Below are 14,675 nucleotides of genomic sequence, written 5' to 3'. Positions count from 1 at the left end.
GCCGACCAAGACGTAAGACAATGGCTACCCGGGCGCACTGCGAGGGTCCGCTCCGAGTTCCACGAAATCCGTGTGATGTCGGTTTCGGACCGTGAACCTGTGTGTGTGTGTGTGCGTGTGTAAACCGTCCCGCGGAGAGGCGGCGTGTTTACGATGACTGGACGAACGTTTCCGCCACCTTGGAATCGGGGGAGGACCGAGTGTTTATAAACGGCTGTTGTGCGGATGCTCGAGACACTTTCTTAAGCAGTCATGTAAGACTGAGACACTCTGTCAAGCAGTCGTGTTAGACTGACGTACTTTCTCTCGCAGTCATGCTAGACTGATGAACTGCATGTAAATACTGTAAATAAACCCATATTCCTCGTTCTCGATGAGAAGCAGTACTTCCCTTCATCAACGTCCTCAGCGTGGATAAGTTGGACGACGGCATGGGCCAGCTACCTTCGAATTCATGCCGGACTCCAATCTTGACAACGGATCACGAGCGATGGGATTGAGCCGCCAATCCTGACACTGGCTACGCGTCTGCGAGGCCGTGCGCGCCTGTCCTACGCGTATAAAGAGGGCAGACGCGCAGGAATCGCGCGCGTCAAGGTCTTCAACTTGGGCGTCATTTTGAGCGTACACGACGGAAGTGGAAGCTTGTGCACCGACGTCACGTGGGCCGCATGTACACTTCCGGCGGTTTTAAAAGGTTGTTCAAGTTTCAGAATCGTACGGATACATCGGGAGCAGCTGCTGGTTTCGTGTCGCTAGAGCACAGAGGCTGTGGAGGCGATCAACAACGAAGCGCTGATCGCCTGCGTTGAGGCTCAACCTGCGCTTTGGTGGCAAGCGACACACAAGCGCCAGAAGAACAAGTACATGGCGAGGTGCTCGTGGATCATCGTGCCCAACGTAACAGGTGAGTGCTCGTAATTTTATACGGTGTTAGGAATGGCCGTACAAGGTGACAACGTGCCAGCTATTTCAGCCCGCTGCACGTGTTCCTATCCAACCGGACGGGGCGCACTTCAGAGAACTGCGAATAAATCGGCAGCCGCGTGGCGCGGGGTCAGCTCAGGAATGTGGTACCCGGCCGCGCCACCCGGGACGAAGCAAAGTTCTACGAAGCCCCTCTGACGTCGGCTCCGGACCTTTACACCTGTGTGTGTGCGGCACTGAAACCTGTGCAACACGTGTTGGTGAGCCCTCCTCTAAAAGGGCGGGTGATCTACGGTGACGTCGAACGGTGACGTCGAACGATGACTGGACGAACGTTTCCGTCCACTGGGAATCAAGGGGGGACCAAGTGCTTATAAGCAGCGTTTGCCGGCTGCTAGAGTGTGCTCGTTGTGCTCGTCGTCGGGAGCTGAGTGCTCGTTGTCATGCTAGAAATGTACTCGTGAGCTGTGCTCGTAAGCTGTTTGCTGTATGTTAGTCTTGCGGGCTCCATGTGGGAGTCACGCTAGACTGTCGATGTTTGTCTTGCTAGAAATGTAAATAATGTAAATAAATCCTGTTCACCGAGTTCCTCCCAAGTTCATCCCTACAGCTACGACTGCCAAATCTTACATCTGAATGGCAGCGGAGATCGGCCTACAGCTCGTAGATCGTCCGACAACTCTAACAAATGGCGGCAGCGGCGAGATCGTCCGCCGAATCTAATAACGGGCGTCATATCGGAGCAGTTTCAATCGCGATCGAGCCCGATCGGGATTGGATTTTGTGATCACGATTGCCTGTACTGCGCAATCTGCGTAGAACCGATCGTGATCGAGAAATTTCATCGCGTTCGATCGCGGTCGAAAGCCTGCGTGGAACCGGTATAAGCTGCCTCTACCATCAGCCGACTCGCAGATGCCGAAAATGCGTTTCATCTGTGCAGATGACGTTATCACAGCGCTGCAGAAGTGATGCAAGTCCTTGGGGAATAAATTTCGGCGCCTTGGAAGACGCTTCAGAAAGAAAAGAGCCGCGCCGTGCCAGACGACGTTCAGGACGACGTCATCTGGCTGTTTTTCGACCAGATGATGTTCCTGCGCTACACAATGGAGTGCAGACCGTAAGTGATTTTGAAGTTTCCATCTTAGCCCCCGTGTTAAAAATGAAACACGGGATTCTAGTGCTTTTCCATTACCAACGTCGACAGGCGGTGCCGTATGTTTGTATTGTTGCTGGCAATGCGCCATATTTATGGGGATCGAGTCAAAATTGTGCTTATACACGTAAATCGACGCGCAGTACGCATTGTATTCAGCTTTGTCTAATTCGCGATAAAAGATTTGTGCGGCATCGCTGCTCCGATTTTCGCATATTCCGTTAAATGTGATCCGGTAAGGGGACATATAAGCAGTACAAGGATAGCTTTGTATATTTATTTATTTAGATACCCAGAGAGCCAGTTTGGCTTTGCAGTTTGGAGCAGAGAAAGCAGAAATACAGGTACAAAGTAACAAGTAAAATAGCACATAAAAACTTAACAATAAATCATAAGAAAGAAGTACAGAGAATATCCCATACAAACTAACAGGATGAATAAGAAGGACTTGCATGATGCACACACAAAAACACAACGCAAAAGATGATAGTTTTCTTTGATTCGGTGCACTGGTCCTAGAAGGCAGCATGCAAGTCAATGGGCAGTATTTAGCCGAGTATTGAATGTTGCTATATTCACGTGTGTCTTGGGCACTGCAATGAAGAGCTTTAATTTTGCATTTTGTTGCTTGCCAGCAGTCTGCAAATCTGTGCTTCGTCACAGACCCTCAAATTTTACCTAGCTTGCTCAAGGATTCATTCAGTGTCATCATGCTGTAGGAATAAATGCACCATAGTACTGACGACATTGTCAGCTGTGTAATTGATAATGCTTGTTTTTGTGCCTGCTCAGCAGTGTCCTTACCTAATTATCAGCCTGAGGTTATTCCGCAGATCCCAAGTGCTGTGGTTACTGGTTTAAGCGAAGCGTTCACGATGTTTGTGGAGAGCGCTGTTCCTGCTTAGCAAAGTTTCGAAGGAAAGACTAGATAATCCAGTTAAACACATTTTCACTGTGCAAAAAAGGATTATTGAAATTTTACATGCCAAAACCGCAATCTAGTTACGTTATTGACGAAGAAGTTCTGCGGAAACCCGCAAGGTGGAGAGAAGTAATGAATAAAGGGAAGATCAGACATCCACCCATTCGTAGCAATTGCTACAAAGGAAATTAACCCATACGGGTTCCTCGAAAGAACGGGTGGATGTCTGATTTTCCCATTATTCATTACTTCTCTCCACCTTGCGGGTTTCCGCAGACCTTCTACGTCAAACTCTTGCCTTTGCTTCGTGTTGTCGACAAATTCGACTTCGCCCTGCCATCTGCTAGCCGCCTGGTTAGCTCAGATGGTAGAGCGGCTGCCCCGGAAAGGCGGTGGTCCCGGGTTCGAGTCTCGGACCAGGAGGAATTTTTCTTCTTCAACTATGAGGCTTTTCTTTCAAGGAACCCGTGTGGGTTTCCTTTGTAGCAATTGCTACGAACGGGTGGATGTCTGATTTTCCCTTTACTAGTTACATTATTATATTCGGTATTTGCACTATGTCCGGTACTGGTCACTCGTGCAAGACAGTAGTCAGCTGGGATGACAATGGTTCAATGACGACATTAATATCAGTATTAGGCATTCAGTAAGAGCTTTTTGGCAAGACAGTAGCAGCAGCGGTGGGAAAGTCCAGAGAAGAGGCAAAAAAGCTTAGCTTTAAGAAACATTCTGGAAGGGTTTGCTTGCTAAGATCAGCTTTACTGGGCCAAAACACTCTTTAAAAGGCAGATTGCAAGATGACAAGCATGATTGTACGTAACTTCCTAAATACAAACAACTAATGCACTGACTACTACGTACACAGCTTCACACTGTGTTTAGACATACATTCAGGTAAGAAAGACAGTGTAGAATGAGATGGACTTTAAAAACAAATGAAAGGAAAATAAAGTTACAAGCCAAGAATGTTTCAAGTAGAGAAACTGGAACAGGAGAGAGCCCTTATGCTAAAGCAATACCTAACAATACTACTACTACTCTATGTTTAGAAACTGCAAGCATAGGTCTTTCAGCATGAAATTTATTTAGTGATTATGTGTAGTGGAATGCTTGCTGCTAATTATTTCAAAACTGAAATATTCCAAATATCATGCACTGTTTTGAGTAGAAGTTATCACTAGGCTTTAGGCTTGCAGATCTCATCATCATCAGCCTGGTTACGCCCACTGCAGGTCAAAGGCCTCTCCCATACTTCTCCAACTACCCCGGTCATGTACTAATTGTGGCCATGTTGTCCCTGCAAACTTCTTAATCTCATCCGCCCACCTAACTTTCTGCCGCCCCTGCTACGCTTCCCTTCCTTTGTTTAAATGCATCTGTTTAAATGCCACTCCTTAAATGCATCAGAAGCAAAAACAGAAAAAGATACAAAAGCTACACTTAAGCGCATGCAGAAACTGTTCATTCTGGTTGTGCAGGCAAGCCACTTTTGTCCCTACAAAACTGACTCAGAGCTTCGGCGTTCTCTAATAAAATCACACATTAAAACAGATGTGCAAAATTTGAGCCTTCATATATTTTTGCATTCAGACTGGCACATTGTTTACACATTGACAATATGTGCAAACCTTATTACGCTCACATGCAGGATGTCCGCCAACCTTCCACTAGTGCCCCCATCGAGTGAGGAGGGAAGTGCTGCAGGCATCTTAACGAAAAATGTGCCAGTTTTCCGATCTGGCAACACTTGAAGTGCCATCACCGAAATTAAAGGTGTGCCATTCACTGAAAATGAAAATCTTTTTGCAGTAGTAGCGAAGCTCGGCAGCCTGGTCAATGAGCCTATCTGTGACGCAGACATCGATGTTTGTCACCGTGTGCCGCGGAAAGACGGTAGCTGTCCGAATATTGTCGTTCAGTTTCGTTCGCGTTCAAAGCGTGATGGGCTCATTGAAAAGGCGCGAAAGAAGCGTATATACGCCACTGAATTCGGTCAATCTGGTCATGCTTCTATTTTCGTAAATGAGCACCTGTGCCCAACACTAAAGAAGCTTCTTGGGCAAGTTGTTGCGCGGAAGAAAGACAAACAGTGGAAGTACGCGTGGACTCGGGATGGTGGAACTTTCGCGCGGAAAACTGACACGTCACGGGCACTACGCGCATCTGCAGTTCAAGACCTCGATAAGATGGAGTAAGCACTTGCTAGTGTGCATCGGGCGTCGTCCTTACTGCAGCAGTTAAACATGGCTGAAAGACTGTTCACACCAACTGACGTTGGTAAAGTATTTTCTAAGAGAAGTAAGTGCACGTCCTTTTTACATTTAAACACGCAATCTGCACGCAATAAGGACGATGATCTCAACGCATTGCTGTCTTCTTTTGGTTTTTTATTTGACATTGTCATGCTGTGCGAAACATGGTATCGCAACGAAGAAGTGTTGCAAATATCAGACTATGTCTCTCATTATCTGAATCGCTGCAATAAAAAAGGCGGCGGTGTCCTGTTGCTTACAAGGACTAACTTGCATTGCGAATTGTTGAAAGACTTTACTCAAATTACTGCTGACTTTGAAATTTTGACTGTTCTTCATGGTCGCAGCATTTTTTCTGTGGTATATCGCCCACCGGGAGGGAATGTGGTTAATTTTCTTAAATACATCGACAACCTGCTATCCTGGGTTAACGATAACGACTACAGTTTAGTTTTGGGTGGTGATATTAATATTAACATGTTACACGATAGCCCACTTCGCAGAGACACATTGCGGGTACTTGAATCAAATGCTTGCATTAATACAATTACTGCTCCTACTCGTGTTCAAGGTGACAGCCAAAGTTTACTCGATGTTTTCATTACGAATTTTGACACAGAAAACATTGAATCGGGCGTAATCACTGCTCACGTCAGTGACCACTTGCCTATCTTTCTACTTATTAATTCTCCTGCGTTGCCCTCGCGTCTTTCTAAAGATCAACACTTCACATTTCAGGATATTAACCCATTCACACTTGAGAAATTTCGCAACGAAATATTGCGCATAAACTGGCAAGACGTGTATAACGAAAAAGACTGTGACAAAGCGTACGAGTTGTTTTTATCATTTTTTCAGAGCGCTTACAGAAAGTCGTTTAAACGCAAAACAAAAAAAGCCAGAAAAGCAAGGAAACCTTGGATTACTGACAGTACGTTGAAATTGATCAAACAAAAAGATGCTCTTTTCAAGCAATTCCTAGGCACAAGGGATGCAACAGATTTAGCAGAGTTCAAAAAATTCCGGAATAAAGTTAATGGTACTCTAAGGGCAGCAAAAGCGCAATATTTCGAGAAATTATTTAATCAAGAAACGATAATGCGAACCGATATCACCTGGAAAAAACTAAACAGTTTACTTCGTGTAAACAATCAGCCAGAGAATGCAGATGAGTTAGAAATAAATAATCAGCCGACATCAGGCACGGCATTGGCTGACGCTTTTAACAATCACTTTGTATCGCTGGTGAATAGTTCCTACGATCCTCGTTGCACAGAATACGTAAAACCAAAAGTCGTCGAAAGTGCATTCCTAAGCCCCACTAACACTCATGAAATCTACAGCACGTTTCTCAGCCTTCGAAATAGCAAAAGTTGCGATATTGATGATTTGCAGATTCGCCCAGCTAAGCATGTTCTAGACCTAATCTGTCCTGTCTTAGAGCACGTGTACAATCTTTCATTGGCGAATGGCATATTTCCTCGGCGCATGCAAATAGCGAAGGTAACAGCACTTTTCAAATCTGGCGACAGAAACGACCTCTCAAATTATAGGCCGATATCGATCCTGCCTATTTTTTCTAAATGTCTTGAGAAATTGATTAATACCAGAGTAACCTCTTTTTGTAAAAAGCACAATGTAATTAGGGATTGCCAGTATGGGTTTAGAAAAGGTTGTTCAACAGAAATAGCTTTACTGATGCAAAAAGAGATAATTTTACGAGGCTTTGAAGACAATTTACTTACTCTCGGTGTCTTTATTGATTTTTCGAAGGCTTTTGACACCCTTAATCACGACACTCTACTAACAAAACTTGACATTTATGGCTTTAGGGGAACTTTCCTGAACTTAATTAGAAGTTATTTGCAGTACAGGTATCAGACCGTTGTCGTAGGTAACAACTGTTCAAAAAATTTGCCTATATTCGCTGGAGTTCCTCAAGGAAGCATACTAGGACCACTATTGTTTAACCTGTATATAAATGACATAACTAATATCAATACCAACGCCCAATTTGTTATCTATGCCGACGACACTAGTTTGTTCATAACTTCTAAGGACGTGAAAGAATTACTATGTGTTGCTAATGATACACTAGCCCAAATAAACAAGTGGAGCTTATTCAACTCATTAACTATTAATACTACCAAAACAAAAGGCGTGCGTTTCCAGCCAAAAAACAAAAGGCACAGTATTGACGGACATCTAAAAATAGGCACATCTTTCATAGACATAGTACCATCGGTTAAAAGCTTAGGTGTCATATTCCAAGAGAATATGCTGTGGAATGACCATGTCAACATTATTGCTAACAAACTTGCACGTGTTGTTGGAATACTAATAAGATTACGCTTCCTTTTACCATTAAGAGTGAAGCTCCTACTTTATAATTCTCTTTTCTTATCTCATGTTAACTATTGTCACCTCGTATGGGGCAACACGACTAGCAGTAACATCAACATTCTATATTTATTGCAAAAGAAAGCCATCCGTGCAATTTCAAACTCTTCATTCGATGCGCATACTGATCCTCTTTTTTGTCAATTAGATATAGCGCCGATAAAATCGGTCTACAATACAATTTTGCTGAAACGCTTTTTTACGGAAAGAAAAGGTAGCACTCATTTTCTTGTGCACTTGTCAAGGCTAACACTAAATACAAGCAGTTTCAGTACACGTCACAGAGAAACTTGGCATATTCCGCACTCAAGAACTAACTACGGGAATCAAATGCTGCGCCATGAACTACCATCTCTACTTAACTCTTTTCATTAATCACCCTACTTGTTATCATTTCCATTGGGTGGCCAAACTTGCCACTCATATTGGCATTCACGTGAATGCTTAGTGTTTTTCTTTGTGTTTTGTTCTGATGTATACGTGTTCTAAGCTGTAATTGCACAGTGACCTATTTAGTTTTGTATTTCTGTGAATGTTACCCGTAAATGAAAAGGGATTCATAATGTCTGCATTTTGTTTTTGTTTTTTCCTGTTCGTGTTTTTCGTAACTTGTATGACAATACTATATCTGCATTCATGTCAATTTTTTCGCCGCAGTGCGAAGTAACTTTGTATAAATAGTCCCATTTATCCACATATTGTTTATATTTTTTATTGTATATCTTGTACTTGTGCACGCATTGCTACGTGATGCCAAAGAAACCAATAAGGGACACAGACCTAGTCAAGCCGATTTTATGGCTTTTTGTCTGTGCCCCTGCTATCTGTACGTTGTATAGATACAAATAAAGTTCAAAGTTCAAAGTTCAAGAGTCACAAGCGCCAGCATCGACTCTGTCTTTGGCGTCGCATGAGTCTGTGGAGTCTCAGGACATTTTGGAATCTCTTGAATCATCGATTTTCCAAGAAGTTCTGGTTCCTGAGGCTTCTGAGGCACACCACAGCAGGCCGCAGTCACAAGCATCGCTGGGTTCAGCAGGCAGTCGCAGGCTGGATACGTTGGGAAGCACTGCTTCTGAAGCGATGTCAAGAGGGAGGAAAAAGAAAGATGAGAGTCAGTCAATATTAGAGGAATTAGGCAATGTTTCAAGCGCAATCAAAAGATGCAAACCACAGGACGACCTCAAACTTTTGCCGCCTCTCTGCTCAGACACATGAGAGAGGTCAGTGAGGATAACCATCTCGATATGAAAATTAAATTAATGCAAGTAGTAAAGTAATTCAAAGATTAATGTTTTTAATGTATACTTTTTGTATAATAAAGCCAAGAGACAATGAAACAAAAGGAAATCATTGATGAATTTAATTACTTTATATCGAAATGGAAAAATAATGAGGAAAACGAAAGTAGAGTGTCACTTGAGTGTCCCCTTTAGTGCCTTGTAACACGGGTATAGTTTATCAGATTCCACTCAAGTGCGGGAAAGCTTACATCGGACAGAGCGGCAGGTGCATTGATATTAGACTAAAAGAACACAAACATTCACTAAGCAACACTAATGCATCACGTCTAGCTTCACATTGTTTCAATTGTGGTTGTAAACCTTTCTTTGAAGACACAAAAATTCTTTCCAGACACAAATGCCAAACCACACGGGAAATAATCGAGGCATTCCACATCAAAAGATTAGGAGACACTTGCGTTAGCCATGCATCTTTGTCTCTGTTAGAATGCGAATTTCAGTATCTTCACAATACCTGTATTAATCTGAAGTAATATTTTGTGTTGTTTCCTTCTTTGACTTCCATGCTTCCTGATATATTTACCTGATGTTTTTTACCATGTCACGTTCTTATGCTGCGGTTTTTTGCAATCATCCATATATATTTGTTCTTCGTTTTAATAAAAATTTAGTTGAGAGTTAGCGCTCGTCCTGTCTGCTCCTTTCTGTGTCCGTGTCCCTTCGTGCTACAATCCAAGATCACGTTACAGTACCAACTCGCCCAACTTTCTATCCTTTTGCATTATGAAAAGGTAACTCCCCATTGATGGGAGACGAGCTGCAGCAATGGCTATCCCTCTGCAAACTTTCTTGAGCCTGTATGTGCATGTACTAGATCTTACCCTGGTAGTGTTAGCCAGTGTTACTCGTGCAACAACACTCCAAGAGCCTAATCTAGCACACATAAACATTCTAAGAAATTGATGGTGGAATAGCCTCCAGCTCAATTGGTTTTGGGTTTAGCTTCCACCAGTGGCAAGTTATATTTTGTCCACTTTCATTTCCTTTCTCCTTGTGATGTCGACATTACAAATAAAACGAAAGTTATTTTCCTTTATGCTTTACTACGTTTCCTTGTCTGTTGTCATATCAAAGCTACTCAGCTCTTCTTTTTGTTCATTTTACATAGCGGTGCATACATATTTTTGTGCGGTATTATTCAATAATTTCATAAAGTTGATATCTGTGGGCCTGGTTGGTTGGCCATTGCTGCTGTAGAGATGTGTGAACATGTTTTAGCACCACACCTACGATAGAGAAACAAGCACTGACTTGCAACTAAAGTTTTGTTGTTGCAAGACAGATGTTTATCGCTTTCATCTGTCTTTACTCATTCAGCCTGTCTTGCAGAATGAAACTTTTTGAGTTCACCACCTGCGTATTTAGAGTTGGTGCATGCATCTAGAGATGCCTGTACATGCCTGTAAATAAAAAGAAACGTAATAGACCTTCAACCAGTCCCCATTGAAAATTTCGGTAATATGCTGCAAGTTGTAAAGCCTGTCGGGGCGTTCTAGCAGCTCAAGCATTTTTCAAATGGTTCGTTATTACTAGAAGAGGAAGCAGAAAGCGAAAGTCTTGCCACCACGCAGCCAGGAGACGAAGTTCACCACCAACCCACACACAACCTCTCCCATCCACAAGCCACATTCCTTGCAATTCTTTATTTTTTGGTGTTGCGTGGCTCAGTTCCAGAGTTGGTTTTGCATGTTCTGCATTGGGATATGTTTGGCCAAAGTCTTTGTACGTAATCAGTGACATTGAAGGCACTACGTAAATGAGACAATTATACGTATGACCCTGCTTCTCTGGCAGGAAGCAAGGCTACCTGACGGGAGCCGTGAACAGCATGTGAGATTTTAAAAAATCCTTAAGCTGAAAAAAATGTAAGGAATTTCTGTGGCTGTAGTGCTGTTCTGCGGTTGTTTAATACTTTGCAGGCACGATCGCCACAATACGACTGACACACCACTGCAGAGTCTAGCCGCCTCAAGCCCCACACAGTAAGCCAAGGCAACGTCTTTTATGTCTTGCCCGGATGCCAAGTAGCTTGAATGCAAGTTGAAAAAAAAATTAGTACCCATGTATTGTTTGCATACTAATTAAGATGACATGACTTTTCTTGATCTCCATGGCTGTGGGGGCCCTTTTTGGGTGACATACAATCAAAATTCATTTGTGTAGGTTAGCTACTACCTTTGTTTAATACTACATGTACAAGCATTCCTCAGTGCATGTTTCACAGGTTGCGCAAGGTCAAAAGCACTGAGGTAACTTTTGTGCGATGCCATTCGATGACAGTTTTTTTATTAAGTTAGCCATAACTTCTACACTGGTCATGCACTAAGTTGAAGCTTTGTCTCTGTGATCATGTGATCATATTTCTCTGGTATTTCTTTTCACGTGCATTGTCAGTAACTTCATTACTATTTCTCGTTTTGTATCAGCATTATGAGTCTAATTTTTTATTTGTTCATGAGTTAATAAATATTTAGTTGTGTATAATGAACCAGATATGTATTAGTATTTTTATGAGCGCTCATTGTCAGTCATTTCATTCTTTGTTTTGTTTTGATTCAATGTTTTGTGACCCCTTCCTGATTTGGCTGCCAAAAGGCGGCGGGCAGTATTATGTAAATAAGATAAAATAAATGAAACATTAAATGACAAAGAAACGCTGTTCTTATGTATTCCTGCAATCGTACATTATTACTCCAGGGGGCAACTATCCTTTACAAACCTCAACGCTACAGCAAGTCGTTCTCCAGGCTCCAGGGGTTTCTCGAATGTGGTACTGCCGTGTGAGGTCCTCTGCGACAAAGCTCAATAGCTTGTCAAAGAGTTGTGGCGTCTTGCGAAAGAACTTGTGGAAAAATTCGTGGTCATCGTGACGTATTCGTTGCATCTGTAAAAAAAATGTGCATTATTACCTGGCAGAAGGACCGTGCCCTGCCCGCATACACGCGCAGGTACCGTGAGCTGTGCACTTTTCACTGACACACACGCATAGCCGCTAGCCATGAATAACTTTACCCCCTGCTTCGTTGATATGCTTGAATACAAACAGTGTGTCGGCAAAACAGGAGAGCCAGTCGACGGCATATTAAAGAAAAATCGTGCGGCCACTGCCACGAAACTTCCGAAATTAGTTGCATAGCATTTAAACCTGCCAGGTCACAATTTAATTACATTACACTTCATATTCTACAGCACACTTCTGAGAGACAGAAAATATAGGAAATTGCATCTCACCACAAGCTTGATATACGACAACCAACACGTGTAAAAAGGTGCTCTTGAATCTATGTGCTATACTAATGGCACAGCTATAACTAGCAGTCCTTAACTTTTTGTAGGGTGTGCTGATACCAAAAAGTAGATTTAGAATCGAATATCGAAGGAAATGAAAAAGTAAGCTGGATATCCAATAAAATATCGAATAGCAGAAAATGTATTACAAAAGTTAATCATTACAAATTTTGTGCAAGAAGGTGCTACACAAGATCTGTATAAAAAGTATGGTCTACTGTTAATAATGAAGGAAGCTTTAAATTAGTATTACAGATCGTCTGTTAAATAGAATCAAGTGCTTCTTCCCCTATGAAGCTGAAGAATTAGTGAGGGTACGTTGTACTGCATACACGGGTTAGACAGACGGCTGTTGTAACGTCGTGTGGTGTCGTCCCCACGTATCCAATGTACGATCCGTGTGCCTCCGGCGGCTAATCAGCCCGATCTTCACCTATGCTTTCGCGCCTTCCGAACTACACCCTGCCCTTGTCGTTCCCTCCGTTCGCGTACGTAACGTTATCGTTTCGATCGGTGCTGTCAAGCCGGACGAACCTTGTACCGACGACGCGATGCTGTTCTGTGAAATTGGGCGTTCGCACACTGCGAGTACGATCCCCACATTGCTACCTTAACCTCATCACTTATGTCTCCTATATGCGCGCACTTAAAAACGCTGATAAGTAATTGCTGTCCCGACGAAGATAAGTCTCCATGTCCAAACACTGGCTCCTAGTTCTACCACTGTAGATCATCGAAAGGAAAGAAGTTACTCACAGCCGTAAAGTCCTTTTCTTTACGCAGTTGAAAGACTGGCCGGACCCTCCAACGTCGCCGCAGACGCTTTCTGCGCTCCCGCCGACTTTGCCAGAGCGGCCGCAGCAAAAGCGTCTTTCTCATGCGGTACATTGCGGGAAGAGAACGCTGATGCCGGCGAAGCAAGCGGCTAAGCAAAAGCTCGACAGCAACGTCGTGTGTGGTCGCGCGCAGATGTCAGCTGCAGTAGTGGGCAAGCAGACGCGCGTGATGTTGATCATTGATGTAGCTTCTCTTGCCATAAGGATGTGCCGATAAAGAAGGCGTGCATTTATCAACTTAAACACAATGGTACTAGCTCTAACACTGATAAAGTAAATAAAAATGGCTGGCCATAATGAAATTAAGGATAAACTTTTCTCAAAGACGAACGTTTCCGCCATCGCTGGTCTGTCAGCCCTGTGCTACGCGCAGCGAAGCGCGCACGTGTGGCTGGCCGCCCTTCGTCAGCCGCGCACGCGTATCCCACGCTGCGTGTGGTTGGGCCTATGGTTGGGCCGAGTGGACGACCCTGGTTGCGAGGCGCCGGGGGGCGGGTCCGGTTGCAGCTGTGCGTGGGGGGCGGAGCCTGCAGGTTGCGCAGCTTGGTGCGTGCTCAGTTGAAACAGCACGAAGGTGCTCGTTGCTGCTGCCGCTCACGACGGCGTTTCGAGTGTTCCGTGTTTACCGTGCGCGCTGACACCGTGCTTGTTAATTTAGTTAGCAAGCTAATGCTTACAAGTGGATACGGCCGATAAAGTGCAATCCTACTTCGTATGGCTGTCTGCTAATTTGCTATCGCAATCGTTGCTTCGCCTTTCTTGGGAATTTGCGACTCTTTTTACAGATGTCCTGCAGAGAAACCGTCGATGATGGGCCACAATTGACAATAACTCTCACTACAGATGTTCCATGCAACAGGCAGGCCCTTGTCACACTTTCGGTTTGCCCTCAACACACGATCCTTGTGATAGAAAAACAAGCTTATCAATTTAAAAGACTTGCGCACGCTCAGAGATATTTAGATAGTGCTCGATTGAACAATTAACGTGCAACATACCAGAACTTGTCCAGCATTTCAGAATTGCTAAAATAAATGAGACCGCCTTGGCCAGCTGATCTCGTCATTCGCGCAGCAGGACAGGAATCGATTGAGGGTGTTCACGTAAGAAGAGAAATACAGCTGCCGCGAATATACTTTCGTTCTTGAATGAATGTTTTGTTAGATAAAATAAAATGTCCACACCAAGGAATTCCCTTTATGGTCCGCGAGAAATTAGGAAAATCTTCAGAACTTTCTTTCTTTTTTACGTGCCTTTCCCCGCCCGCATTCGGCTACCCCGCTGGCGAGGAAGAGTGAACAACGACACCGGCGGCTTGCGCACAGACTGCGACCTTCGAGAAATGGAGTCCTTTTTCATTGTCGCTTGGCTGACTTCAGGTGCTGATTTACATTTCCTGCTTTTCATTTCCAGCTCCTCTGATGGCCAAATACATAAAGTACAACGGAAAACTGACCTTCTCGCGCTTTCAAGAACTATGCCGAGTATTCATGTAAATTTTGCAACAATGCTGCACAACACAGAAGGAGTCGCACACACGAGCACCTGTAGCGATCGCTATTGTTGTGATTCCTTCCGTGTATTTATGTT

General features: G+C 43.8%; 2 protein-coding genes across 2 annotated transcripts in view; both read right to left on the bottom strand.

The window, feature by feature from the left end:
• The window catches only part of slgA (proline dehydrogenase slgA), a 446,215-nt gene that overhangs the window by 223,072 nt on the left and 208,468 nt on the right, over positions 1–14,675 (bottom strand). The window lies entirely within an intron of this gene.
• On the bottom strand, positions 6,083–13,241 carry LOC142576758 (uncharacterized). The gene is made up of 3 exons (XM_075687037.1): positions 13,006–13,241; positions 11,681–11,845; positions 6,083–8,732 (listed from the first exon to the last, which is right to left on the bottom strand). Exons 1-3 carry the CDS (start codon positions 13,135–13,137, stop codon positions 8,517–8,519), a joined length of 513 nt encoding a protein of 170 aa, XP_075543152.1. The 5' UTR covers positions 13,138–13,241; the 3' UTR covers positions 6,083–8,516.

The sequence above is a fragment of the Dermacentor variabilis genome, chromosome 3 (assembly GCF_050947875.1).
Source record: "Dermacentor variabilis isolate Ectoservices chromosome 3, ASM5094787v1, whole genome shotgun sequence".
Lineage (NCBI taxonomy): Eukaryota > Metazoa > Arthropoda > Arachnida > Ixodida > Ixodidae > Dermacentor > Dermacentor variabilis.
Note: the sequence above shows the minus strand (reverse complement) of the source record. Positions and strands in the feature narration are given on the sequence as shown.

What these genes read in the sequence shown, in the direction of transcription:
- LOC142576758 (XM_075687037.1), bottom strand. Translation starts at nt 13,137, where the DNA reads ATGTACCGCATGAGAAAGACGCTTTTGCTGCGGCCGCTCTGGCAAAGT. An exon ending in AAGAAAAGGACTTTACGGCT is followed by an intron (nt 11,846 to 13,005) that starts GTGAGTAACTTC and finishes TTTTTTTTACAG; the next exon opens with ATGCAACGAATACGTCACGA. An exon ending in CGACTTGCTGTAGCGTTGAG is followed by an intron (nt 8,733 to 11,680) that starts GTTTGTAAAGGA and finishes ACATCGCTTCAG; the next exon opens with AAGCAGTGCTTCCCAACGTA.